Source organism: Hippoglossus hippoglossus, chromosome 3 (assembly GCF_009819705.1).
Source record: "Hippoglossus hippoglossus isolate fHipHip1 chromosome 3, fHipHip1.pri, whole genome shotgun sequence".
Lineage (NCBI taxonomy): Eukaryota > Metazoa > Chordata > Actinopteri > Pleuronectiformes > Pleuronectidae > Hippoglossus > Hippoglossus hippoglossus.
Window position 1 is genome coordinate 10,301,285 of NC_047153.1, and position 25,509 is coordinate 10,326,793.

At 43.2% G+C, this 25,509-nt stretch overlaps 5 protein-coding genes across 8 annotated transcripts; 1 reads left to right on the forward strand and 4 right to left on the reverse strand.

The window, feature by feature from the left end:
• Positions 1-545: 545 nt before the first annotated feature.
• On the reverse strand, positions 546-5,558 carry LOC117759603 (protein-lysine methyltransferase METTL21C-like). Its single transcript, XM_034581819.1, has 6 exons — positions 5,438-5,558; positions 5,033-5,135; positions 2,393-2,644; positions 1,789-1,949; positions 1,584-1,701; positions 546-1,192 (listed from the first exon to the last, which is right to left on the reverse strand). Exons 2-6 carry the CDS (start codon positions 5,118-5,120, stop codon positions 777-779), a joined length of 1,035 nt encoding a protein of 344 aa, XP_034437710.1. The 5' UTR covers positions 5,121-5,135; positions 5,438-5,558; the 3' UTR covers positions 546-776.
• On the reverse strand, positions 2,652-5,023 carry LOC117759291 (protein-lysine methyltransferase METTL21C-like; the record flags this gene model as incomplete). Its single annotated transcript, XM_034581354.1, has 4 exons — positions 5,006-5,023; positions 4,789-4,923; positions 3,365-3,482; positions 2,652-3,040 (listed from the first exon to the last, which is right to left on the reverse strand). Coding segments are annotated over exons 1-4 (660 nt in total), but the record flags the coding sequence as incomplete, so codon positions are not given.
• A 2,526-nt stretch (positions 5,559-8,084) lies between the features above and the next one.
• mettl21e (methyltransferase like 21e) lies at positions 8,085-11,125 on the reverse strand. Of its 2 annotated transcripts, none has more exons than XM_034581823.1 (5): positions 10,719-11,125; positions 9,270-9,412; positions 9,076-9,193; positions 8,861-8,958; positions 8,085-8,529 (listed from the first exon to the last, which is right to left on the reverse strand). In XM_034581823.1, the coding sequence occupies exons 1-5, from the start codon at positions 10,765-10,767 to the stop codon at positions 8,203-8,205; spliced, it is 735 nt and encodes a 244-aa protein (XP_034437714.1). In that variant the 5' UTR covers positions 10,768-11,125; the 3' UTR covers positions 8,085-8,202. The 2 variants fall into 2 exon arrangements, with proteins under 2 accessions (XP_034437714.1, XP_034437715.1); XM_034581824.1 differs by having other exon boundaries at positions 9,270-9,409; positions 10,719-11,119.
• Positions 11,126-11,772: 647 nt separating this feature from the next.
• ercc5 (excision repair cross-complementation group 5) lies at positions 11,773-21,220 on the reverse strand. 3 transcript variants are annotated; one of them, XM_034581811.1, is made up of 16 exons: positions 20,991-21,220; positions 19,678-19,853; positions 19,441-19,556; positions 19,189-19,308; positions 18,792-18,849; positions 18,433-18,576; positions 18,148-18,352; positions 16,903-17,841; positions 16,552-16,817; positions 15,868-15,987; positions 14,633-14,846; positions 14,193-14,337; positions 13,236-13,436; positions 13,063-13,147; positions 12,239-12,542; positions 11,773-12,181 (listed from the first exon to the last, which is right to left on the reverse strand). In XM_034581811.1, exons 1-16 carry the CDS (start codon positions 21,076-21,078, stop codon positions 11,955-11,957), a joined length of 3,408 nt encoding a protein of 1,135 aa, XP_034437702.1. In that variant the 5' UTR covers positions 21,079-21,220; the 3' UTR covers positions 11,773-11,954. The 3 variants fall into 3 exon arrangements, with proteins under 3 accessions (XP_034437702.1, XP_034437704.1, XP_034437703.1); XM_034581813.1 differs by having other exon boundaries at positions 11,773-12,198; positions 12,259-12,542; positions 20,991-21,169; XM_034581812.1 differs by having other exon boundaries at positions 11,773-12,194; positions 12,255-12,542; positions 20,991-21,169.
• Positions 21,169-25,329, forward strand: blzf1 (basic leucine zipper nuclear factor 1). The gene is made up of 7 exons (XM_034581815.1): positions 21,169-21,650; positions 21,924-22,001; positions 22,911-23,362; positions 23,642-23,841; positions 24,088-24,216; positions 24,425-24,659; positions 24,754-25,329. Exons 2-7 carry the CDS (start codon positions 21,980-21,982, stop codon positions 24,937-24,939), a joined length of 1,224 nt encoding a protein of 407 aa, XP_034437706.1. The 5' UTR covers positions 21,169-21,650; positions 21,924-21,979; the 3' UTR covers positions 24,940-25,329.
• Positions 25,330-25,509: the final 180 nt, after the last annotated feature.

A 25,509-nucleotide genomic window follows, 5' to 3' on the forward strand; every position in this document is an offset into this window, starting at 1 on the left:
GTGTCATCCAAGTGTCCACAAGCCCCGACATTCATATTCAACTGGAAACGAGGTCATTTACACCAAGTTTTAAAGCCTAAATGTCTGCTGATATCTGCCGACGAGGTGCATTCAGGGACCGTCAGAAATGGCAACGTCCACTAGCTTAGCCACTTCTGGTGTTTGAGGTGTAAAACACGGTGAAATTACCCACCCCTCCGTCGGCATAGGGGTGAGTAGATAATGAGTGAATTGTCATTTTTGGGTGGGCTAGTCCATTAAACAAATTGCGTTTAGTTACTTTCTTAACTGTTCCTAAAGGAATTAAGCTGATGTCCACTCAGAGGTAAAAGGCCCAGTGTATGTGACGCCTTCCCATCCTTCACCTTATCTCAGGTCATGCTGCTGTTTTCATGTTTTTTTTACCAAACTGGAAAAACAAATCCAAACTGACACATACTATATTTAACAAAAATAATATCATCTACAAAATAAAGAGAACATCTGTGATGCTGGTAACGAAGCTTATAGCGTGAAACTATGCGTGAAACTATGATTTCAATCAGCCAATCATGTTGTTGCTGCCAAACTTAAAATATATTCTCAGTGGGATTTGGGTTAGGGTTAAGGGCTAACCCTGACCCTAACCCCAACCCCAACCCAAATAATGTGACAAACACATCCTCATTCGAAGCCCTTTGACTTAACAAGAAACGTTAAACTCAAGCACTTCAGGGGGTCTGATGTAAGGGCCACATAACCCCTAGGGCCCACAGGCCTGTACCCAGTGAGCCAGCTCAGTGATCCAACCACTCCTTTTCTGTGTCTCCCTTTCTGCACGTCGCCATGAAGATTTTCATGTCTCCGTCCTCCACCACTAAACTTGTGTGAAAAGTCTTTTTAAAGTTCTCAGTGAAAGTCAAATCAGACTCCATCCTGACCCTGTTGGCCCAGATCACCTTCGTCCCGGGTCGACAGAAATGCTTCATGGTGGCCAGAAGCTCGGATAAGAAGTCGTGGTGGTAGACCACATCAGCTGCCAGCACGTAGTCGTACCTGTAGAGGGATGTAGGGTAGGTGGGCTCGAGGTCGTAGCTCCAGGACAGATCCGCCACCTGGGGCAGTTGTCTGCAACGCCCCCTGGTGTTCCTCATCACATTTGCCGTGAGGTTACTCAACACATGCGGTAAGTCTGTGGCTGTGACCACAGCTCCTGAGGATGCAGAAACATGACACGTGTCACCGTCATCATCACAGTAACAGGAAAGGAGCTCACTGGAGTCCAAATACATAAATTCCAACGCAGTACCATGAAGTACAGGGAGGTGACGTCGCGATGGGTTCCAGAACAGCTTGCAGAATTAGAATAAAAAGCAATAAAATTATACATTTCACGGGACCTCTACTGATTTATCGAATACAAATCAAACGATATGAGTCTTTCACAGACGTATCTGTATCAGCATTTGTGTTTGCCAATGTGAAACATTTTATGGTCTATGATCACAAAGGTTTAAGTGTCATGTTGGGGAGAAAGGCGCCTTCCATTTCTTTTCCTAAGCTGACGTCCTTTGACTAGTGTGTTTGTCATGATGAGCGCTCACCAAGCAGTGTGGCCACGATGGTGACCAGTCCTGTTCCTGCTCCCAGCTCCAGCACCTCCTTCCCCTGCAGGTTCACCTCCTCCCTGTTGTTGTCCAGGAAGGAGCACAGAGCCAACGCCTGCACCAAAACAAAAATCGGCAGGAATAAATTACGCTGCTGAGGTGAGATGTAAAGAAACCTTTAGCATGTGTACAAATTACTCACTGCCGGCCACATGACTGCTCCAAAGGAGTCTATGGATTCATAAATGACGATGTCCTCCCCTGCGTAGTGGTAGATGTCTTTACCAAGGCTGCAAATGATCCTGGGAGTCCAGGCCGGGGGTCTGGACTGCTGTGCAGCTGTTTGTTTCTCTAACATCTGTCCTGTAAATGCATATAAGTTCCCTCACAGTCAAACACAGTAAAGACAGAAATGTAAATTCACAGTGAATAGACCCTGACGGGAAAACAAAGAGATGATAAGTCAGCAGAGGAGGTTTTGTTCTCGTCTGCGTTTGTTTGCTGTTTGCAGGATTGCACAAAAACGACTGAACAGATAACCCTGAAACTTGGTGGAAGGATGCGCTGTGAGTCCAGGAAGAACCCATTTAATTCTGGTAGGGCTCTGGATCAGGGGGCGGATCCTGGAATTTCTTATCACTGTTATTAACATCACGAGACTGGGAGCTATCCACCCTGGACAGGTCTCTAACCTATTCCAGGGCTAAAATTCAGAGACATTCAAACCTAATTTAAAGAACCTGTGTGTCTTTGGACTGTGGGAGGAAGAAAACCTACCCTGACATTGGGAGAACATGTAAACTCACCTGAAATGTCCTCATCGCTGGCCGTGTTGCTGCAGTTTGAATCACCCCTCTTAGGTTTGTCCTTCTCGTCTATGATGCCCACGATCGTCCCCATCTCTTCATCACAATCATCCTCATTTTCTTCTTCGGCATCTCTTCTTTCAGACTCTGTCTCATCATTATAACTTTCCTGGTTGTGTCTTTCTTCATCGTCAGCTCCGTTTCCTTCCTCCCTCACTCTCAGCTGATCCTGGATTTCAAGCCCCTCTTCACCTTCTCCCTCTTCTTCTCTGCACGTCGCCATGAAGATTTTTATGTCTCCATCCTCAGCCAGCAAACTTGTGTGAAAGGCCTTTTTAAAGTTCTCAGTGAAAGTCAGATCAGACTCCATCTTGTCCTTGTTGGCCCAGATCATGGACGTCCCTGGTTGACAGAAATGCTTCATGGTGGCCAGAACCTGATCAAAGAAGTCCTGGTGGTAGACCACATCAGCTGCAAGCACGTAGTCATACCTGTAGTCGGATGTAGGGTAGGTTTGCTTCAGGTTGCAGTCCCAGGATAGAGCTGCCACTTTGGGCGTGTGTCTGCAACGCCCCCTGGTGTTCCTGCTAAGGTTTACTCTCAGATTGTCATGGACCTCTGGAAGGTCTGTAGCTGTTACCCAAGCACCTGAGGACAGTAGATAAAAAGCATTTAATTTCCTCTCAGGTAATTATGGATTGATCATGAGACGATGACGCCTGTTTAGAGTAGTTTACTCGATTGTATTTGTGGACATTTTGTGGCCTTTTTGTGGTCATTTTACACACTATTGTAGTTGTTTTGTGTCTCTCAAAATTATTGTAAATTTTCATTTCTATGATGGCTATTCCATACAGACGCTTTGGTTCAGGGGCCTAAGGAGTCTCGGGGCTTGTGCCTGGTGGGTCTGCTCAGTAGTCCGTTCTTGTTAGTGCGTGAGAACAGGTTCACAGTTTATCTCCTCTTACGTACCCAGGAGTGCTGCTACAATAGACACGAGGCCAGTCCCTGCTCCGATCTCCAGGACGGCTTTGTCCACAAGATTCAACTGTTCTCGGTGCGTGTCGAGGTAGCGGCTCAGAGCCAAAGCCTGAGGGTACACATCATCAATACAATCAATACTAATACTCAACACTTTGGTTCTGTTTATTTATTTGACATGGACATAGAAATAGCATTGGAGCTGCAACAAACAATAATGCACAGACACCAGATGCACTGCGTTTAGGGTTTGCAACACAGAAGGTTTTTTAAGAAAACAAGAATAGTATTGTTTGTCTTTCAGCCATGATCTAACACCTTTATTAAGAACATTAAGATTGTGTTGCATTTTCAGCTCAGTAGATATAAGTTCCAAAGTTTTGCTCATTTAACAGAAAAGAATGTTTTTCAAAATGTGGTTTTGAGCACCAATTCTGCATCCCATGTGCTGACTCTTGTGTAGTGTTGGTTTCTTGCAACAAATTCATTAAAGGGATAGTTCACACAGTCATGAAAATTAACTCATTATCTACTCACCCCTATGCCATGGGGGTTGGGTGAAGACTATTGGAGTTTCAGGGGTAAACAGTGTAGCTGATTAGTGACCTATCTTCAGTCGTAATAAAACAACAGAAAAAACATATAACATGATTCCATACTGCTCGTGTGGTGTCATCCAAGTGTCCGGAAGCCCCGACATTCATATTCGACTCGAAACGGCGTCGTTTCCACCGTGTTTTAGGTCTAAAAGTCCACAAGAAGTGGCTACGCTAGAGACATTAGCATTTCCGACGGTCCCTGAATGCACCTCGTCTGCAGTTGAATATGAATGTCGGGGCTTGCGGACACTTGGATGACACCACACGAGCAGTATGGAGGCATGTTGTTTTTTCTATTGTTTTATTACGTCTGAAGAAGAACTCACCATTGACTTCAATTGTTTTGGATTCTGCTCTTACAAAGTTTACCCCCTGAGACTCCAGGAGTGTTTTTTGGCCTCAAACACTTCACCCCTCCCCCCATCAGCATAGGGGTGAGGAGATCATGAGTGAATTGTCATTTTTGGTTGAACTATCCCTTTAAGCAGTGATGGAGCATGGCCATGCAAACATTTAAATGTTAGCTTTAGGTTGGAGTCGCTTGTGAAGCTGATCATGTTGTGTTTCTCCAAGATGTGACAGTGGTGCCACCTCATTGGGTTTTTCTTCATGATTTTTATTGTCTGATTATATATTGATATGAGTTGGTTTATAGTTGATTGTGAGGCTTGTGCCCAGGAAATAGATGTGAGAACATCATGGCATGCATGGAACTGAACTTTAAAATAGAGATTATTAACCAGTTAATTATGATTAACTATTATTAACAGGACACAGGTTATAAGGTTCCAAATTTCAAAACAAGGTGCCACTCACCTCTGGAAGTATCATGCTTGCATCTGAGTCCAAAGCCTCTTCGATGATGATCTCCTGCCCGGCGTAATAATGAACCTCTTTATCTGTTTTGCAGAGGAAACTCGGAGCACAGGTCGTTCTTTGGTCTGTCTGTGACTCATCTGAAAGATATAAAAATCAAACACACAGATCTGTGGAGTCTGAATCAAAAAGTCTAACCCAGAGTGGTTCATCTTACATGTTTCCTCATCTTCATCATCTCCACCTTTCTCCTCTTCATCTTCTTCCTCTTCCTCGTCTCTGCTTCTCATACAAAAGGTCTCCTCCACAAAATATGTCGATAAAGCATCCATGTAAAATCTGTTGGACAAAGATACTATCAGTTACACATGAAAAAAAATAAAAGAATGCATCAAATGCATTAGAGAATAAGCTTTAATAAGGTAATAATGTGTTCAGTCTCTCCTACAATTGTCTCCATTATCTTAGCCCTTAAATGAAGTAAAATAAAATGAGAAACTGTTTTTAAAATGATTTTTAGTCAGAGAAAACAGACTTTTACAAACCTTAACATAATATCCAAACTCGTCACCTTAAGTACTTCCCCCAAAACCTTTGCAAATTCAGTGAAAACCTCATGATCAGATTTCTTTGGCGTTCGATGACCTACCTGCTGCCGCTCTCCGGTAAAAACTCTCAGGAGCAATGTGACTGCATCTGGAGACGTCTGACTGCGCGGTTATAAAGACTCAGCATCCTGGAGGACACACCCATCATCACCACAAGGGCACGAGGGTATTTTTAGAGCCGTGCCCCTGAGAAATCAACACAAGAACACGTAGATACAAACGGCCGCCCACACACACACACACACACAACAACAAACAACAACAAAGATGATTCGGAGAGGGAGTCATGTCACATCAACAGTTGTAGATCTTTCTATAGGCTTTCGTGACCAAATAACTCTGATATAGCACGCATATTTGTGCTCAGCTTGAAAGCATCTTGACAAAGTGCCCTTGAATGTGTTTTGTCAACAAAAGCCTCATAAACTGATTTTAATGTCTATTAAGTTGGTGTCACTTCTACTGCAAGTCTTCTTAAAGCCGAGAATCTGTTTAGAAATACAATCTGGGACATTGCTTGCTTTTCCTGTAATGGCCTGAATTGCTCCAGCAGACATGGCAGGTAACAGGATCAGGCTGGCATGCAGCGGGCATGCATCGACCCTCCCCCCCCCCCCCCACCGAGCAAAAGAAAGGTGCTCCTTTAATCTGCACCTCAATCCGACCTAACCTCGGTTACATTTTAACGGCGTTTGACCATGAGGCATCATCCCAGTTTAAGTTTCAGGTATCATCAAACTAAATCTGTTCACATCCCAAAAAGCTGAACTCCATCCAGGAGCTCTGGGTGCTTTGACATGTTAATGGGGAGCGAGAGAGAAGTGCAGTTGTGTTGATGATGTGCTGCAGCCTTATTTGGTAAAAAAAGATGAGTTTTTGAGCTTCATCTTAGCTCTGCCTCCCAGTGAAAGGACGTTCGTGAAGTGATGAAGTGAACTGATACCTCCACAAGGCCACAGACCATTTACAGCTGCCGTGTGTTTGTTTGTCTTGACCATCGTACACGGAGCTTCACTGCCAGCATTAATAATCTCTGGTCCTCTTTAATCCAGCTCTTCATCACTCGTCTCCCTCTGCAGCCAAGCAACACATGTCAAAAAAAGAAGAGGAGTTACAGGGTAGAAAATGACCTGGATTTGGTATCCAGTACAGTATCAGATTTACCAGGTCACATAGTAATAATAGCTGGTGGCTCTAACTTAGCGTTGTCTTACCAAGAGAATCTCACAAAACTGGTGAGTTTCCAAAACATACAAAAATTGTGTGTGATGTGTTGACATCACTGAAGCAGTCCTCACTGCCCGAAATAGAAATTCTTTAATTTGATCTCTTCAAAAGTGTTTTGCTGTTGATGTTAACCGAAGAAGAACCATAAACACAAAAAACCTTAACATTAATAACATATGGAAGTAAGGTTTTTAGTTTGTTTTTTACCCAATGTGATTATCAGGTTCATACTGATGTCATGACTAAACTATGAGATAAAGAGTTTTTGGATTTTTGTTGGACTCTTTTGATTATGGACTCTTACCTGTGTTTTCCTTGTGTTTGGATTTGTATTCATTCTGAGTTCTGTGTTTTATTTTGAAGTTTGTTTCCTCCTGTGTCTCTAACTTCACTTGCTGTCTTTGTCCTGTTTCCCACCCCTGTGATTGTCTGTACCTGTTCCTCATGTCTTTCACCTGTGTTATATTATCCCCACCTACCTTGTGTATAGAAGTCTCAGTGCCTCCCTTTGTCAGTTTGTCGTTGGTTCTCACTGTCTGGTTTCCAGTGTCTTCTTGTTCCTAGTGTTTTCTAAGTTTTTTCCATTTAGCCTTCTTTGTCTTTTCTACTTTCCAGTGTTTTTCTGTTTTTTGGACTTTGATTTTTGTAAGTACCTTCATTAAATGACACTTTTTGTTTTGCATTTTTGGGTCCACCAGCACACCACAACTCTGACAACCTGTATAATGAAAACAGGGGATCTACCATTTTTGGGATTTTTGTGGAATGCAAATGGATTGAAAAGTACAAAAAATAACAACAAAATATTATTTTAGAAAGTTTTCTGTAGTTAAATGTAAATCATAGTAAACGTTTGGTAAATACAACAACAAAACTTAAAGTTTGCATTTTTGCCAAATGTCTGATTTGAGCTAATTTATTTTTGGTCACACTGGTGTAATGGGTGCTCATCTGAATTGATTGATACATTGAACTTTCCACCCAAAGAATGAAAAGTCCAGTATTCACTCTCCCTGTGTCTCTGTTTTTGGTCTCCACCAGCTCCTCTAGGAATCCGTCTGTCATGGTTCTCCACTGTGTTCACGGTGCTTGTCTGCTGTTCGGTGTTGAGCAGGTAGTGAACAGAGCATTTTAGCAGAAAAAGAAGCCACGAGGTGAGAGTGAACCAGAACAGTTCTGTGTTTCTGGGCCTGACAGCAAATCATTTTCCATATGAAAAAGCCTTCGAGTGTATCCAGACATACAGAGTTGCCATTTTATCAACATTTAAATTAAATGCAAAGCAACAGTCCTGCAATAAATGAAGTCACTAGTCATTTTGAGTTAAATAATATTGTATTATATTGAAATGTGTCAAGTGGACAAAGGTAAATACACCAGTTATTACCTTATATAATAGAATACACTGTAAAAACATGGATTTAATCTTGATATCTTTAAATGATAGGTCAAACTATGAGCAGCATGAAATAAAAACATTAAGACATTTATTCAAGATATATAAAAACACATTTAGCAAGATAACGCAGCAGTGACACAATATAGAATTGACCACTGTCAAACTCTCTGTTTTCTCAGTTCAGGCAGCAGCTTCTCCTCGGTCTTTTGTCGTCGTGTCCTTCCTCCAGGCCCAGAACAGTTTGATGCTCAGGCTCGGGAGGTCGTACAGCTCCTCCAGGTGGAAGCGCTGCTGGAAGCGATCCACAAAGCTGTTCTCTAGGTCCAGGCGGAAACGCATAGCCCAGAGGATCTGTGTGTTGTCCTGGCACAGGTGGTCGAAGGTGTCCATCAGCTCTTCCAGGTACGGGTGGGAGTACACCACGTCGGCCGCCAGGATGTAGTCAAAGCAGTGGGTGGCGCGCGGGAAACGCTGCTCCACCTCCTTACCCCAGAAGAGCTCAGTGACCTGGAGAAGATTTAGGGTTGATTAGCTCAGTATTACACCAACGTGTTCTATCCTGATTTATAAAAGTTTTTTTTTTTTAAAGGAAAATTCCACTTTTACGTACTTTTAGAATTTTTTTTTTTTATATCATCCATTTGGCCTTAGTGACACTGGAATTATCCCATGACAGTAGATTTTACATTTGGTCCTTGACTGCAAAAATAAACCAAGAAAAACACAATGCAGAATATATTGCTGATGTCGGTTTAATAAGAAGTAACTTGTAATATATCTGTATTTATTTCACACATTCATCAAACTCAAAATAGGAAACATGATAATAGAAACCCACCACAGGGACGTATTTGCACCGGCCCTTTGTATTGCGCTGAACGTTGTACCGGAGGTTCCCCAACACGTCTGGCAGGTCTGTGGACGTCACCTTAGCACCTGAAGAAGAAGAAGAAGGAGAAAGGCAGTGCAGCTGAGGAAATAATACAGAGACTTAACATTGACAGATTACGTCAAAGGGATAAATATGGTCACTGGACTGTTTTGTTTCTGTACCTAACAGGCTGGACACGATGGTGACGAGTCCGGTCCCTGCACCCAGTTCAATCACATTTTTGTCCGTCAGGTTGTATTTGTCCTGGTTGGTCTCTAAGAAATGACACAGCACCATTGCCTGGTTGGAAGACGAAGGTTTAGCATAGCTTAAAATGAACAGTAGTAGAATATTGGGACATTGAGTTTGGGTGTACCGAGGGCCAGAGGACAGCTCCGTAGAGGTCAGTGGACTCTTTGATGCGGATCTTCAGGTCAGAGAAGACGTATCCCTCCCAGGCCTCCGAGCCAATGAGAGAGGGGAGGAAATGCCGAGCCATTATGGTTTTAGCCAGCTCTGCTTCCACAGGATAAAAATAAAATATTTTTATATTGAGCTTTTCAAAAACCAAATTTCACAAATGACAAAAAAAACAACTAGTGGACATCATTACATTTTCAGTCTCACTGGCGTCATATACTGGTGCACCTCAATGGTGTGAAGCTATAATTAATATCATTAGCTGCACTTCTTTCTATGACCAGGACAAATGTATACGGTGACAAAAAATACCTCCAGAGCAAATACCAGCTGGATTGAAGATACTCTTTTGATAGTGTTTTGTTTTGGTGTTGTCTGTGTCCATTTTAGAGTTGTACATGTCTGCAAATATCTACAAATATAAATATCTCGCAGAGTCGGCTCCGATAGATCGACGACAGTTTTGAGTACTGCTGATTCCCCGTATTTGATACATGAGATGTTTCATTCGTGTGACGGCGCAGAAACACAAGCTGCACAATTACTTCTAGATAGATAGAGAGCTAGATATGTACTAAGTAAATTACTTCTACCTCTGAATTGTCATATTCACCATGAAATCCCAGTGGGCTCCACAGTGCTGTTTGTGAGACCTCAATTTATTTTTGCTTGATATTTGTTGAGGCTCTAAGTTCCCTTGATTGAGGACTGGATCATCAAGGTGGATTTTCTTCATCAGACCCCAAAAACAGGACTTTACATGAGACACGTGTACAATTATAATTTTCCCAGTTGCCTTGTGCTTTTCTGTTAAACGCTGGTGAAACATGGACCATGAGGAAGGAACCAGCTTTGCCTCCTTGTCAGTATTAGATGTTCCTGTGATTTTCTGACAGCTTCACATCAGGCAGACGAGTTGTTTGTTTTCATATCACATTACAGATAACACTGAATTCTCTGCTCTATAAATGAATCACACTGAGGATCATGATGCCTCCACTGATCCAGCTGTGTTGCTCTGTAACATTATGCCAGTGTGTCAGACTCCAGCTATGAGAGCTATCAGGGTGTATGACACACAGCTCCAGTTATGTAAGACAGGTTTAGAGAGAAGGTTAGGGGACCCCACAGAGTGACAATGCAGGAGATGAATGAGGTTTAAAGCTGTTGTGTTGTATAAATAACTGTTTATATCTGTCATTACCAAGCAGCCACAGTCGTTCACAGGGAATTAATATTTCAACACAACCACAAATCTTCAAGTTCGGACATTATCTTCATACGCAGCAGGTTTTTTAGGATTTATCTTGAATAAAACCTCGGAAAGGTTTAAAAAAGAACAGCATAAATTAATGCCACTGAAATAAAAGTTTGTTTTATTCTGTGCATGACTCCAATTTCGTACCTTCTTTAGTCTTGGAGTCCTCCGTGGTCTTAGACTGTTGAGACTCCATTTCTGAAGAAATCCAATCAGGAGGCCGGGACAGAAAAAAAATCTAGGCCAACTGTTTCTCTCCTTCTTGTCCAAGATGAAGTCCTTTGGATTTAAGTCAAACTGGATCCAGATCTCTAGCAGGCCCTCAACCGTCACCCTGTATGGTTTTAAGTTACACACAAATACAGTGTTTCCTAACTTCTTGTCCAAGCTCCCCACATTTCTTGCGCTCTCTGGCTCAAACCCCTCGGTGCAGCTGTAAAAGTGACTGACAGCAGCACCTGCTCCACCAGGCTGCTGAGCTGGAGCCTCACGGGGAGGAGGAGGAGGAGTAAAGACGGATATAAAGAAAACGTTAGTGAGGAAGAAAACTAAAGTTAATACAGAATTAATGCAAAAATTATTTTTAGATGCAGAAGTTTATATATATATATATGTGTGTGTGTGTGTGTGTGTATATAGAGTGTGTATGTGTGTGTGTGTATAGAGTGTGTATGTGTGTACGCAGGAGTACAAGTTGGCTGAAATACACCCTGAAAGAAATGTGAGGGATGTGTGGCACTGAAGATCAGACGACTCACTGTGAACACATTGACAAATGAGTCTGAGTCAAACTGAAATCCACTGTGGAAATATTTTTAAGCATTCCGCTTTAAATAAATTCACAAAATATTGTCTCTAACAGATCTACAACAGGTAAAAAATGTTTTCAGTCACAAACAGTTTACAAAATACCTTTTCTATGATATAGAAAAAAAACTGAATTCATATCCGTTAATGACAGGATGCATTTTCACTTTCACATTTCCATAATCAACATCAAATACTATATCACAGGCATCATTACCTCCAACAAGGAGGTTTGGTCTTGTTTGGTTTTTCGTTTGTCAGTTAGCAAGATTATGCAAAAACTACCAGACAGATTACAATGAAACTAAGTGGAAGGATGTGGTCGGGAAAGAATCCATCAAATTGGTGCAGATCTGGCTCAGGTGGCGGATCCAGGAATTTTGAGTCAATTTCTTTAACATTGTGAGTTCGTGCGTTTTTCCAACATTGATTTCTCAGAGAATAATTCATAAACCTCGACTGATAGTTATGAGGCTGTGCAATTTGGTGAGGATCCAATCAAAAATCTGGATCTATCTAATTAAAATGTGGTTTCATAAGGGGACTGTTGGGCCTTGGCAGAGGTATATACGGTCTTCAGTTTTTTCCTCGCGTTTTCTTTCCTCTTCCCTTCCCTCTCCCTCTCGTGTTTTTCGCGTTGCGCCCTCGTGCGCTGCCTTCAAAGACAGATCGGGCTGTAACCATAGCGACCTCGCCAACACCATCGCTGTCCTCGCCAGAGCTGCTGCTGCTGCTCCTGACCTTCCGAGGTGGAGTCTTAGTACACTGAGGGGCAGACTTTACTGAGATGGACTCGTGGTTGACGCTGCTCACGTCCTTGGACTCGTGGTTGACGCTGCTCACGTCCTTGGACTCGTGGTTGACGCTGCTCACGTCCTTGAGAGACGTATGAGGAGATTCATCAGTCACCTCTGACCCCAGAAACCCTCCTCCTGCCACGGCTCTCTCCGTTTCCTTCTCTCCTCCTCCTTTCTTTGAATTCTTGCTTGCTTCCTTCCCTCTCTTGGATTTGATTGGGGAAGGCATCTCCTCCTCACTCTCCTCCGCTCCTTCCCCCTTCTCCTTCCTCTTCAGGCAGGTGACCGCTCGCCGGAGTCGCTGGCTGCGGATCGCCTGTTTTTCTTGTTGCTCCATGCGGAAGAAAGAGTCGATCCGCAGCTGAGTCTGAACAAAAACAGCGACAGATAACATTTAATTGATGAATGACGACCATTATCCACTACTTTAATCATTTAGTTTTTGCTAAACTAACTAACTTTATTCATACTAAAAGGCTTATTTAGTAGAAGTGTGCAACTTTAAAACCTGATGATCTGTCTGTGAGCATCTCGTGTTGTGTCGCAGGTTTAAACATGTGTCTCAAACTCTAGAGAATCAAACAAACACAAGGTAAATGTCAGTTCTGTACGTGACCTAATAACTTGAGTGCTGGTGTTTATTGTCAAAGTGTAAAGTGAGCAGTGAACTGATGGTGTGGCCCCCACAGAGCCCTGATCCAAACATCATGGAGTCAGTCTGGGATCACAGGAAGAGACAGAAGACACTGAGACTAGATAAGTTCTCTAAGACGCTTGGAACAATCCCAAGTGTCTTGAGAAACATTGTGCAAAAGGCTCAAAGGCAAAAAAAAATGTAGTTTCACCAAATTTAATGTGTTTTCTCTCTTCTGAGATTTCTCCGTTACCTGCTGCGTGTTGAGCTGCTTGATCATAGGCTGAAGAGTCTCCTCTGTTTTCCGACTGCTCCAACCAAAGCGATTCAGACAGAACGTGCACTGCCGGTTCAGGAAAATTCATACATTCAATAACGTGCACACACACAAAAAGCTCCACCGCTCACGCAGAGGGAAAAGGATATTCTTTAATCACGTCGATCTGGGGGCGTCCCCAGCTGAAGGAGCCGTCTGAGTGGTCCACAGCGGGCTGCAGATACGCCTGAGCCACCGCCGGGTTTGGGAACCCAGGCCGCAGTTTTAGATCCCTCAACTTCTTCTTCACCTTTGTGTCCCGCGGATTAGCCACTAGGCGCTTTTTCTCCTGAGCCTCTGACCACCACTGACTAGAGGAAGGACACGATAACCAGATAAATTCAAATAAGACATCGACATTAGAAAGAGCAATACTTTATCAAATCTAGTTATTGTGCTGTACAAAACACGTGTTTTAGGATAAAACTAATTTACTGTACATATTAAGTCACAGAAGAACTGGAACTTATCGAGGTCATCACATTTGCCTGTATTTGACAGACAGTATGAAGAGACTGGAGGGATTAAATGTGAAAGACTTACGAGTTTGGAAACACTTTACTTTAAGTCCCTCTGTTCATTATCGGTATACAAAAGTTAGTAAATGTTTATCATAGACTATTAAGTAATTGTAAGCAGATGTAAGAAATTGTGTGCAGTAAAGGAAAAGTTTACTCATGCACAATACTAGTTAATAATTTAAACTTCTTTGAAGACATAAATACAACTGTATGAGTTGCTGACATTACTATTACAGTAATCATCAGTTTTATCTGCTTCCTACATTACAGTTTGTCATATTACTATTTATTAAACACTTGGATACTGATTATAAATGGTGAAAAGTGGAATTAACAAGTTGTGTTGGAACTAGAATTACAGCATTGCACATTTTGTGAGGTGAAATTAAACCTTTGACAACCGAATTCTAATCACAATTTTTGAGTTCAAGTCAAGTTCAAGTATCTGTGGTAGTGACTACACTCTCATTCCGTAAAAATGTACGAACCATGATGTTCATTATAAATCCTCGAACCTCTACCAAACCCTGACACGAACACACACACCTGAACTGTGTTAGCGGATCCAGCCCCGGTCCTGGGAACTCATTCAGTATCTCCATGCCGGTCACGTACCCGACCCCCGGCACGCCCTCTGTGTAGTCACTTCCAAGCAGGTACGCCAGGTTTATCAGCTTGGTCCTGTCCAGACCTGAGAGAGGAAGAGAGAGTGAGGCGGAGAGCGAGCTGTGGGCATTCTGTGCTCAATTTGTTGACAGCCTCATCAGTCAGCACCAGCATTAACACCTGACCCTGATATGTCCAATATTAGCGTATCAGATTCCTACAGTGATGTTATCTTAACACATTACTCTCCCATTTCAGCAGGCCCCAAAAAAGCTAAATGATCTCATATGATTGAGAATAACGACTGACATGAATCAACATATCCACATTTCAAATGCAGGAAAATAGGAAATAGTTGGTGATTGATGGCGAGCACTGACCCAGTTGGTTCTGCAGATCACTGCACTGGTAATGTTCCACGTATTTGTTCTGGCTGAAGAAGTTTTTGTACACGTGCCGCCCTCCGAACAGCCACACATCAGAGTCGTCCGTGATGGTCCCGTGAGTCTGTTCGGCGCGGTCGAGCTCTGCACACTGAGCCTCGGCCTCCATCGGCGCCACCAGGAAGGGCACGCCGAACAGTCGCAGCAGCTCCTGGTTTCAAACAGGAAACAGTCACTTCTTGTAAAAAACAGACGAGTCAAAGAGTTTAGTTTGTCTATTTGTAAAATTTTAGGTTATAGTCATAATCACCTCCGCCAAGTTGGTTGCGTTTTCACCCCTGTATGTTGATTTTCATACGCAAAAACAACTGAATGGAATTCCACGAAACTTAGTGGAAGGATAAATCATGGGTCAAGAAAGAACCCATTACATTTTGGGGTGGATCCAGACAAAGGAGTGGATTCAGCGTTTTTATAAACATTGCAAGAGAGGGCTTTTTATTTTGAAATTTTCTCCAATTTCCCAGGGGATAGTTCAGAGATATTGAAAAAAATATATATCAGGCACATTCAGAGAGCTGATATCTATGAGTGTAGCTTGATTGAATTTAAGAGACCTATTGGTCCTTGGCGGAGACATGTGAAGCCTATTCTTTTAAACATTGTTCTAATTTCAATGACAGGGACACTACTTGACTGACATGATTTTAAAACTTGGATTGTGAATCAGAAATCTACAGCAGCAAATTCCAGGTGGCTTTTAGCAGTTTGAAAAAAACAACCTTTCCTCATCAGGCATCGAAGATTACGTCGCCTGAAGTCAAATGAGAAATTCCTCTGCTCTTAACAGCTTAACATTGAAAACTCACCAGAAATCGTTGGTGATAAAGATCAGGTTTCTTATTAGTGGTAATTTTATAAGGGGGAAAATACTGACAGCCTGTGAAATTTAAGAGTGTTGGTGAGTGACACACACAGACAGCACAGATTGTGAGGTGAAACTGTATGTGAAGTAATACGTGAAGGCTCTGGGAATGTTTGGAAGAGGCCCCATAAAGAAATGTATCCCCAGTTGGTCCCACACCTGTTCTGGGTTGTCTTTTCTCAGTGCAGTGACAGAATGTATTCATGACAAGTTCAGTTTTGTCTTACAATCATAATTCCGTTTGCTTCAGGATAGATTTATATGTCCGTGTGTGTGTTGGTCAGAATTGATCTCGTCTGTGGTTCACCTGGCTCTCCAGGTACATCTGTCCGGTGACCGTGTTCGCCATCCTCTCCTGCTGCTGTTTCTGCTCCCTCAGGCTGCTCTGCTCCACCTGCAGAGAGCTCTCCAGAGCCTCCAGCTCCTCCTGCAACACAACACACACATTTGTGCCAGCGTCATACACATGAATCTGCTGAGCAGCAGGAAACACGGCTGAACAGCTCAAACACATCCCTTAAAATCCATCAGCAGCTTCTATACATCAGCTGATAAATAACAAGGAACTAAAGACCATCTATGTCAGAGATATATTTAAGGTAATGTCGATATTTTGCCATTAGATCGAAAAGCTGATCCTTTAAAATCTGGTATCAAAGTCTTGAATATCTGAACAAACATTTAAGGCTGCAACTGACAATTATTTCAACCATTACTTAATCTGGCAACTTTCTGGACTAATCGATTTGTTTTTTGGAAAACAAAAAGGTCATAAAATAGTAAATAATGCTCCTGGGATGACGTTTTGAAATCCCCTGTTTTGCCCAAACAACAATTATTTCAGTTCATCATTGAATAAGACAAAAAAAAGCAGCAAATTCTCATATTTGTGAAGCTGAATAAAGGTAATGTCCACAATTTAGCTACAACAATTACAGATTATCATGTTTGTTGCCGATTTTCTGTTTATGAATATGACAGAAATACCAACCATATCCATGTGATTCCATTCGTTGACCACTGGATTTGAGCTGGCCTCTGTTTCTTTTCGCTCGTCCTCTTCATCCTGTCTCTGTTTGTCCTCGTCTGATTTCAGAGCAGCAGCTTGAGCCTCTGTCGAACTTTCCTCTGGTTCTTCTTTCTTCTTGGTCTCATCTTCATGGACGTCAGCCGGACGCTCCATCTCTCTGATTTCAACAATCGAATCATCTTCATCCTCCTCTTTAAATTCTTCTTCTGAGACCTCCATGAAGCTCTCTGAGAAAACACAGAGCACAGCACTTTTAAAAAAAATCTACTTTTCTAAGAAATGATGAACGAGTCTGATCTTACTGATTCTCACCTTCTGACTCGCTCCCCTCGCCGCCCTCTGACTTCACATCATCTTCATCACTCTCCTCCAGAGTCTCAGCGGACACGTTTCTTCTCTGCTCTGACAGAACAGGCTGAGTCTCTGCACTCAGAGGTTTTACACACCGCTGAGCAGAAAGATTGATGGATGATGTGTTTTGACTGGAAGCAGCAGCAGCGTGCGGTTGAACCAAATCATCTTTCTTTTCTATCTGCCCTCCACTTCCTGTCGTTACATCCTCTTTCAGCTCTCTGTCCTTCATCTCCTCTTCTGACCTCATCTCTTTCCTGTGAGGTTGTGGCAGCACTGCAGTGTGAAGTGCTTTATTACTCTGACCAATCACGTCCTTCATCTCGTCTTCAGAACTACTAACTAACAAGCTATCTTTCACATGTGGACTTCTGCCTGTCGGGTTCTCCCTATAGTCAGTACTAGTTAATAAACACTTTACATCAAGGGGTTCTGTCTCTTCCTCTGAGCTGCTGATCACCAGTTGTGGCACAGGACGATGAATAGTCTTCTGCAGGTTGACGGATACGTTTCTCTGTTCAGCTCCACTGTCTTCCTCCTCAACCAGGACGTTTTGGATTGCCAGCAGAGTACGTGGAGACACGCTGCCATCCTTCTTACCCCGTCCCACCGTCTCCTCATCTGAGCTGTCGTTCATTGCGGCCTGGATCGCCTCGAGTGTGCGAGGGGAGGGTGGCGCTGTGTCCCCCTGAGGGGGTTCTGATGCTGAGCGTTTGAAGTCTTCTTTGGAGGGACTCGACTTGTCCTCCTCTCCCTCACAAACAGGACGCCACAGGGGCTCGGGTCTGTCGGCTGGTCGTCTTCTGCAGCCCGTCAGGGAGCTGCCAGACCAGGGTGCAGTGGCAGGTTGGCTCTCGGTGGCAGTTTTACTCTCTGTGGCAGTTTTACTCTTTTTGGAGCCTGATTAGGAGAAGTGTAGTTGTGTGTTAAATACATTAACACTCTCTTTAACCAAAGAAACTCTCACTTTGCATAATCCTGCTAACAGTCAGACAAACAGCAATGAAAATTAAAAACCTTGACGGTAATAATTTGTGAGTTTTGTTGTTCATGAAAATAACTGTAAAGATACAGTTGTGAACAGTGACTATATAGACGTGTTTTTTTGATTAACTCAACAAATGAGAGAACTGATGATAGACAATTTCCCTTGAAACACTGAAAAAAAACTGTTATGGTCCTTTACGAGACTGCACACATCATCACCTTTAATGAGGATATAGTGGGAATTGTCTTCTGAAACCAGTCGACGTGCCTCCACGCTGTGACTCTGCCCGTCCTGTTGGCAGAGCTGTGGAGCGCTGCCGGCGCTCCGCTCGTTCATCTCTTTCTCCACTCCCTCCAGACGCTGGTTCAGCTTGTTCCTCTGCAGCAGGCCGGACAACTGGTACTGAGAAAAGTCACCTGAGCCCTGAGAGGGAGGGAAGAGATGTCCGTGTTGAGAGGAGTAGACGGGTGAGCGGGTGAGTTTGAGCAGAGAGAGAAGGTTACCTCTGGAGGTTGCTGGTACAGGGTGCGGCGTCGTTTGGAAAACTCCTTCATGTCTTTGAGGATCTCGTGTTTCATCTCAGGAGGCAGGATGGCAAACTCCTCTGAGTTGATGTCCACTGAGTTGGGGTCTCCAGGCAGATCGCCCTAAAAAAAAGTGAGCAGCTTCAAACTTAGTGAACACAACGTAAACGTGTGAACGCAAATACAATTAACACAAAATACCAGATACTAGAAAGTCTCTCTATCACCATCAACATTATATTGTTTCCTCCAGCTCAAACACAAAGGATTTAAACTATAATTATTCGGTGATACTGCTACACAATATGATGTACTTGTGTGTAATGTGATAAATTTACCTGATACATGTGATAACTGTCACTCCCCTCTAACTCTTTATCTTCCTCCTCATCTGAACTGCAGGGGAAGGAGAGAAAACAAATGATAAGGATTACAGAACCAGTATAAGGGAAATAACTAATAATGAATAAGGCAATGCGTTTTGATAAGAGCATCTTTTGCCACAGTTAATGACGACTTGTCAGTGATTAATGAAGTATTTTCATCAGTCAGTTCGGTTTGTGAAAAGAGGACCTGAAATGGAAATATATAAAAGTACAGAAATTAAAAAAAGAAAAATCACAATATTTATACAGTTGTTTTTTTGTCTCTTTCCTATTTGATAATTGGATGTCTGTTTAACTCTGCAGATTTTATTTCTTGCCACTTTATCCACAATAGCATGTGAATCGTAACCTTTGCCTGGCCTCTGATCCGCTTTCGTCCTTCTCCTCTGCAGGTGGGAGGGCTGGAAGAACATACATGTCGTCCACCTCAGGTCTCTTCACAGTGGAGAGGCTGGGGAGAGGATCCTGACTGTGGCAGGGGGGGGAACACAGAAGATGGTTCAGACAAAACCACTGAGATTACAAGGATTACGATGTTTCTGGAGAATTACGTCGTGTTTTCTTTGCCATCCCTCCGCCTGTGCACGTCACTGTCCCTCACCTGCGGTCTCCAAGTGCAGCTTTGATAGCTTGTCTCTTGAGGAACGTCTTGAGGAGTTTCTCATTGGTCTGTTTGGACTCTTGGCTCAACTCCTCCTTCCTCTGCCTCCTCAGAGCCTGCAGGAGAACCACAGTCAAACACAAATCTATCTAGAGAACAGGTGGGAATAACAGGAAAGGCCTAAACTGTTGGTTGTGTTCACATGGAATCACTGGTGAAAGAAATCACTGGACTTACCAGAGTCTGCCTCTTCAGCAGCGGTGCGTCCCCGTCAAACACAAAGACTGGCCGGATGCGAAAGAAGAGCAGCTTGCAGACGCGGTGGAAGAGAGTGAGGAGGTGGGCGTTCTGGACGCTGTTGCCGTCCCGGTCCCTCACCCCCTTCACGGCCTGGTTCAGCCATATGCTGATGTCTGGAGGTGTCTGATTAAGGTCAATGCTAAGTCTTGACAGAAGAAAGTCAGATACAACAATATATCTGATGGAGAGACAACAGGCGGTGGTAGAGTTACTTTTAATTATAATGTTTTTGTGACAGCTGACTTAAGGATTATCAATAAATTACTCTTTATGTCATTGAATAAAGAGTGATTTAGGTCTATTTGTTCATTAGGTTTAATTTAGTATGGACTGTCTTATTTTGGGGTGTCTCTAGAGAAGTGGAGGAAGGTACATAAGAGGACTCTGACTTTCTTTGAGACAGGTAGACACTGGTTTGGTGAGTTGAGCCAAGGTTTAGATATATTTGTCCAATAGAGTAGTTCCATATCAAGATGGTATGTGGCCCCTGTGAAGTGGGGAGAGTATCATACTCCTTTTTGCAAGGACAGCTCAGATTTGGTGACGCTAATAAATTTTAATCAAATGACACAATACCAATGTCTTTTAAACACCCGTCTGAGCTGCCAATATTAGTGGAAATCATGAATTTTTAAATGGCTTAAAGGCTCAGTGTGTAGAATTTCATGACAACTAGTGGTGAAGTTGCACATTACAGCTGAATACCCCTCACCCCCCCTTCCAAACATGAAGGAGAACCCGTGGAAGCCTTCAATTGTCATAAAAACTCAAAAGGTATTTAGTTTGTCCTGTTTGAACTACTGAAAAAAACATGGCAGCCTCCGTAGAGAGGACCCGCTCTCGATGTATATATAAAGTATTTAAATATAAAAGGCCCATTCTAGGGTAAAGAAAACAACAATCACACCAGTGAAACACTAGTGAAAACATCACTAGGATTATATTAGATTCAATTTCTACCCTTTCAACTAAATTTTACACACTGAACCTTTAAATGTTCTCATGTAGTGATCTTACTACGATAGCTAATATGGAATGCATTTATTTTACATACATGTTTTAATAGAGAATAATTCATGTTTTTGTGATCAAATGAGTCCACATCAACACCAGAAAATAAATTTATATGTAAACTAATTCATACTGGATCAAGTGATTCTTAAATTTAAAGGTATGTATTAGAATGAAAATGAATGAGTTTTGTCTCCCTGTGACTCACAGACAGACAGAGCATCAGCAGGTGAGGATACCGACAGCGAGGATCTTCCCGTCCAGGGTCTCCGGGTTGATGGGCTTCCCTGAGCTCTCCAGCAGCCTCCACAGTCCGTGCACCCCCATGACAACACCCACCCGAAACTATGTGGATTTCAAAACTCTGACATTAACCGACCGGACTCAGCCGATCAGAAGGTTTTCAACAACTTCACAGCGTTTGTTGTAACAGTATTTATGTCCGTAGAGCAAATATTCCCAAGAGTCAAACGTTCCGCCTTATTCCCGTCGGGTCATATTACGCGGTTACACCACCGGCGTCAGGCAGCATCCGCTCACTGATCCCGGGTCAGTTTCAACATTTGGTTTCCGGCGGTAGACTGTGATAAGAAAGAAGTAAAGACTGATTGTAGATCAGTTGTCTTATGTTGGCTGGGTTTCGATCAAATAGACTTGTTGTCGTTATCGTTAAAAATGATAAACTTGTACATCCGTGATAAATTTGTTTTGATGGATGTTATGATGTGAACACGGAGCTTCCCCCCCCCCCAATGAGGAGAAAGCTCCGGTTCCTAAACAGGAAGTTCCTCCTCACAGCCTCCATTCTCCAGACGCCAACAGTATCCGGTGGCAAAACAAACCAGTTTTTCTGCGGCTCACGGCGATTTAAACGGCGGAGTGCGACCCATCTTTACCCGGTATGGTTTCTAACAAGCTGTCCGAACCCTAACTCAACGTGGAACAGCCGCCCCGGTGGCGTCCACGTGACCGCGTCTTGGGGATGGGGGAACTTTGTGTTTACGTTAGCAAGTTAGCTTTCAAGCTAGCTGCAGTCCACCGATACAGTGGAGCGTGATCAGACCGCCGCTGATCAACCCGGACCTTTGACCAGCGGCTTCCACTGATCGCTGATATAAACACCGACTGTTGTAAATATTAACAACTGAACGTGTCTCTGTGTTTCATCACAGGAAGAAGAGTCAGCGGGTTTTCTCCTGAACTACAGACATCTTGTCTCTCCTCCACCATGACCGCTGCTGTTGTGAGAGGTACCCATTGTTTCCCTGTTTCTCCTAACGAGTCTTTACACCTTTTGTTTAAAATACATCCTCATAGTTCATCATGTCTCCATATTGTCTCTCTTTACTGTTAATCAAAGCACCTACAATGATAGATAGATAGATAGATAGATAGATAGATAGATGGATGGAAAGATACTTTATTGATCCCGAGGGGGAATGTGGGCTTTCAGTATCAGACTGAACAGTCAAACACAAGAGCATCATAATGATAGAAGGTCAAAATGAGTCGAGATAACACAATTGTTACTTAGAACTGTCCTTAGACCAATTAAAACTGTAAAATCATATTTTTTGATCAGATTTAGTGACTGATGCTAAAAACTAAAAATTACATCTCTAATCATCTGTACAGCTGTGGCCCAATATGGTTTGAGATTGTTTGATATTTTTGATACTGAGTTTACTCCCACTTTAAGGAACTTAGTCATGTTTTTATAAGGCTTTTTTCCATTTAACAAAGGAAGTCTGAATCCTCCATTTCTTAATGTTGTCCAAACACAAACAGCCATACAAGACAAATGAGTAATCAAGATGACTAATCTGACACGTGTTTTTTAAATCACGTGTGCAACAGACGTACCAGAAAGTGTTAAGATTGAATGCCCAGTCCTATATGCAGCTATAGAGGGACTGTGGTGGCAATGCCTTGGCTTCTGTTTGACAACTTGTAGTTCTGGTTTGTGTGTAGAAGGAGTGGTCAGGATTACCACTGCACAATATGTGACGCATGAATCCCCTCAAATATGCACAGCTGCATCCCATTTAATCCTTTGAGTGTCACAGGAATGTTCACACGTAGATTTAGAGCATTCCACTTCTAAGTGGACCCCTCATGATACATTTAAGAGTAAACATGGCCTTATTTATTTCATCCAGGTTCTGCCAGGGCGCCTGTCCGAGGTGCTGGCGATGGCATGGAAACTGAGAAACCACCGGCCATCCTGGAGTTAAAAACGGATATACTGCTACCAGGTCCAACTGATGTTCCCCTTCTGAGGGCGACAAGCCCAAAACACAGCCCAAAATCTGCCCGTTCGGCTGCACCCCAGCCTCTCGGGGTGCTCCATCTGGGCAAGGTTAGTCGAGAGGCCTGCACAGAGGTGGAGGCTGTGAGAATCATCGTACCACGTTCTGCTATAAGCCGGAGCAGTCGCACAGGACCTGCTGAGGGTAAAGGGGACCACGGGCAACAGGCTGAGGAGCAGAGCTCTCCCCCGCCTCCACTGGTGGAGGACTGGAGAGGACAGATGGAGAAGCTGCAGAACTCTGAACGCAGGCTGCTGCAGGACAAGGAAGGGCTTTGCAATCAGCTCCGTGTGCAGACAGAGGTAAGGCTCCAATGAAACAGTTTAATTTAATGTGGATAGGAGACAAAGTGGGCTCTGAACAGCCAGGTTTGTTGTTGTTTCACATCTCAAACCATGCAGCGGTAAGTATAGATTAGTAGAAGCATACAGCACAGTCAGTGCAGGGTTATCATGCTCCTCTCAACAAGATAAACCCACTGTGTTTTTGTTAATCTTTTCAGTGAATGAGTGCCTTAAATGATTATAAAAGAAATAGTTAATTTCCTCATTTGTCTTCACCTTTGTTTGTTTCCCTTCCAGGTGAATCGTGAGCTAAAGAGACTGCTGGTGGCGTCGGTGGGTGACGACCTTCAGTACCATTTTGAGCGGCTGGCGCGGGAGAAGAACCAGCTGATTCTGGAGAACGAAGCTCTAGGCCGGAGTCTGGCTCACACTGCAGAGCAGCTGGAGCGAATGAGTATTCAGTGTGACGTTTGGAGGAGCAAGTTCCTGGCCAGCAGGTATGGAAGAGACGAAAGTTATTGTGGTACAAATAGAAACTGTTTAAAATGAAAAAGATAAAGATGTAAAGTGAGGGGATGTTTTATCCGAAAGCATCAGCTACGGACATCTCGTCCTCAGTTTTAAAACCATCTTTATTTGTATAGCTGAAGGAGGACAAATTAAAAAGGGCTGAAGTACTGTTAAGTGTTGACATAATTAGTTATCATGCTGAATAAACACTTGAATCAATGTTGCCTCTTCAGAGTCATGGCAGAGGAGCTGACGAATGCCAGAGCTTCTATGCAGAGACAAACCAGAGAGGCACAAGGAGCCATTCAGGATCTGCTGTTGGAGAGAGAAGAGTTCTCCGGGGACATGGTTCTCGCTCACAGGTAACATAACCACTGATCCACCACAGGTTGAGGAAATTCTTTGTTATAATAGAATCTGTATGAATATTACATACAAGAAACAGAGACGACTAATCTACGCATGTGAGCACAACCTCAGCAGCACTTTATTGCAGTGCTTGTGAGGTTTAAATTAAGAACCAGAGGTGACGGAGTCTAATGATGATTTATCTTCTGGATCTTCCGTCAGATCTCTGGAGCAGCTCCTGGTGTCTCTGCAGTGGGGCCGACAGCAGACCTACTACCCCAGTGCACAGCCCCTCACTACAAGAGAGCTGGCAGCAGCCAATTACAAGCTAGCAGACGCCATCAACTCCCACCTACTGGGCAACACCAGTAACAGCGGCAGCAGCACAGTGGTGAAGAGCAGCAGCGCAACAGCCGAGCAGCTGTGCAGCACGCCGGCCGAGAAGATGGCAGAGAAGGTATCGACTCCATATCCTTGTAAAACTCTGACCACTTTCTAACGTTAGTTGTAAAACCTAAAGGTTCACAAATGTGCTGTCTCTTCTGTCTAAGGTGCTGAAGATTTTAGACCCAATTTCCTGCCCAGAAAGCCAGACTGAACCTGAACTGAGTGACTGCACCCCATCAAACTTCCTCACCAATAAGAAGAGCATCGGCAGGTTTCACCCGTACACCCGCTATGAGAACATCACCTTTAACTGCTGCGAGCGCTGCTCAGGAGACATCCTGGTGCTGTAGAGATCCAAGAGCGACAACACGACCTGATGCCAGCGCAGCATCAGAACTTATATCAAATGGTCTGAACAGGAATGGATGCCGGTGGAACACGCTGCTTTTTTGTTGAGTGACATGAAAAGTTTGCAGCTTTTTTGCATCTTTGGTTGTTCCATCGATTTGAGTTCATACCTGCAGATAGTTGTATTTATAAAACTTTGGAGAATGGTTTTAAATTGTATCAACCTGATGTTTATTTAGTTCTTTGAGAAAATTTTGTTTTGTACATGTTGATTGCATTTCAGAGCCTGGTCTAAACCATGGAAAGTGTTATTTATTTCTGGATTGTGAGATCAAGATGAGTCTGTGTTACATGGTGAACAGATGCCTTTAACATGTCTGCTTCCTCTGACTTGACCATCAGGCGAGTGGGTTTAGATGTTTATTCACTCATGTTATGTTCTCAAGTCAGTGTGCACACCACAGAGCAAATGACAAGACGTGCAGAGGAAGTGTGAGTCTGTTCTTACAAGGAAAGTCTTACATACACTGTCTGTGCAATAGGTTTGCCCCAGTTCCTCTGTATGATGGGGC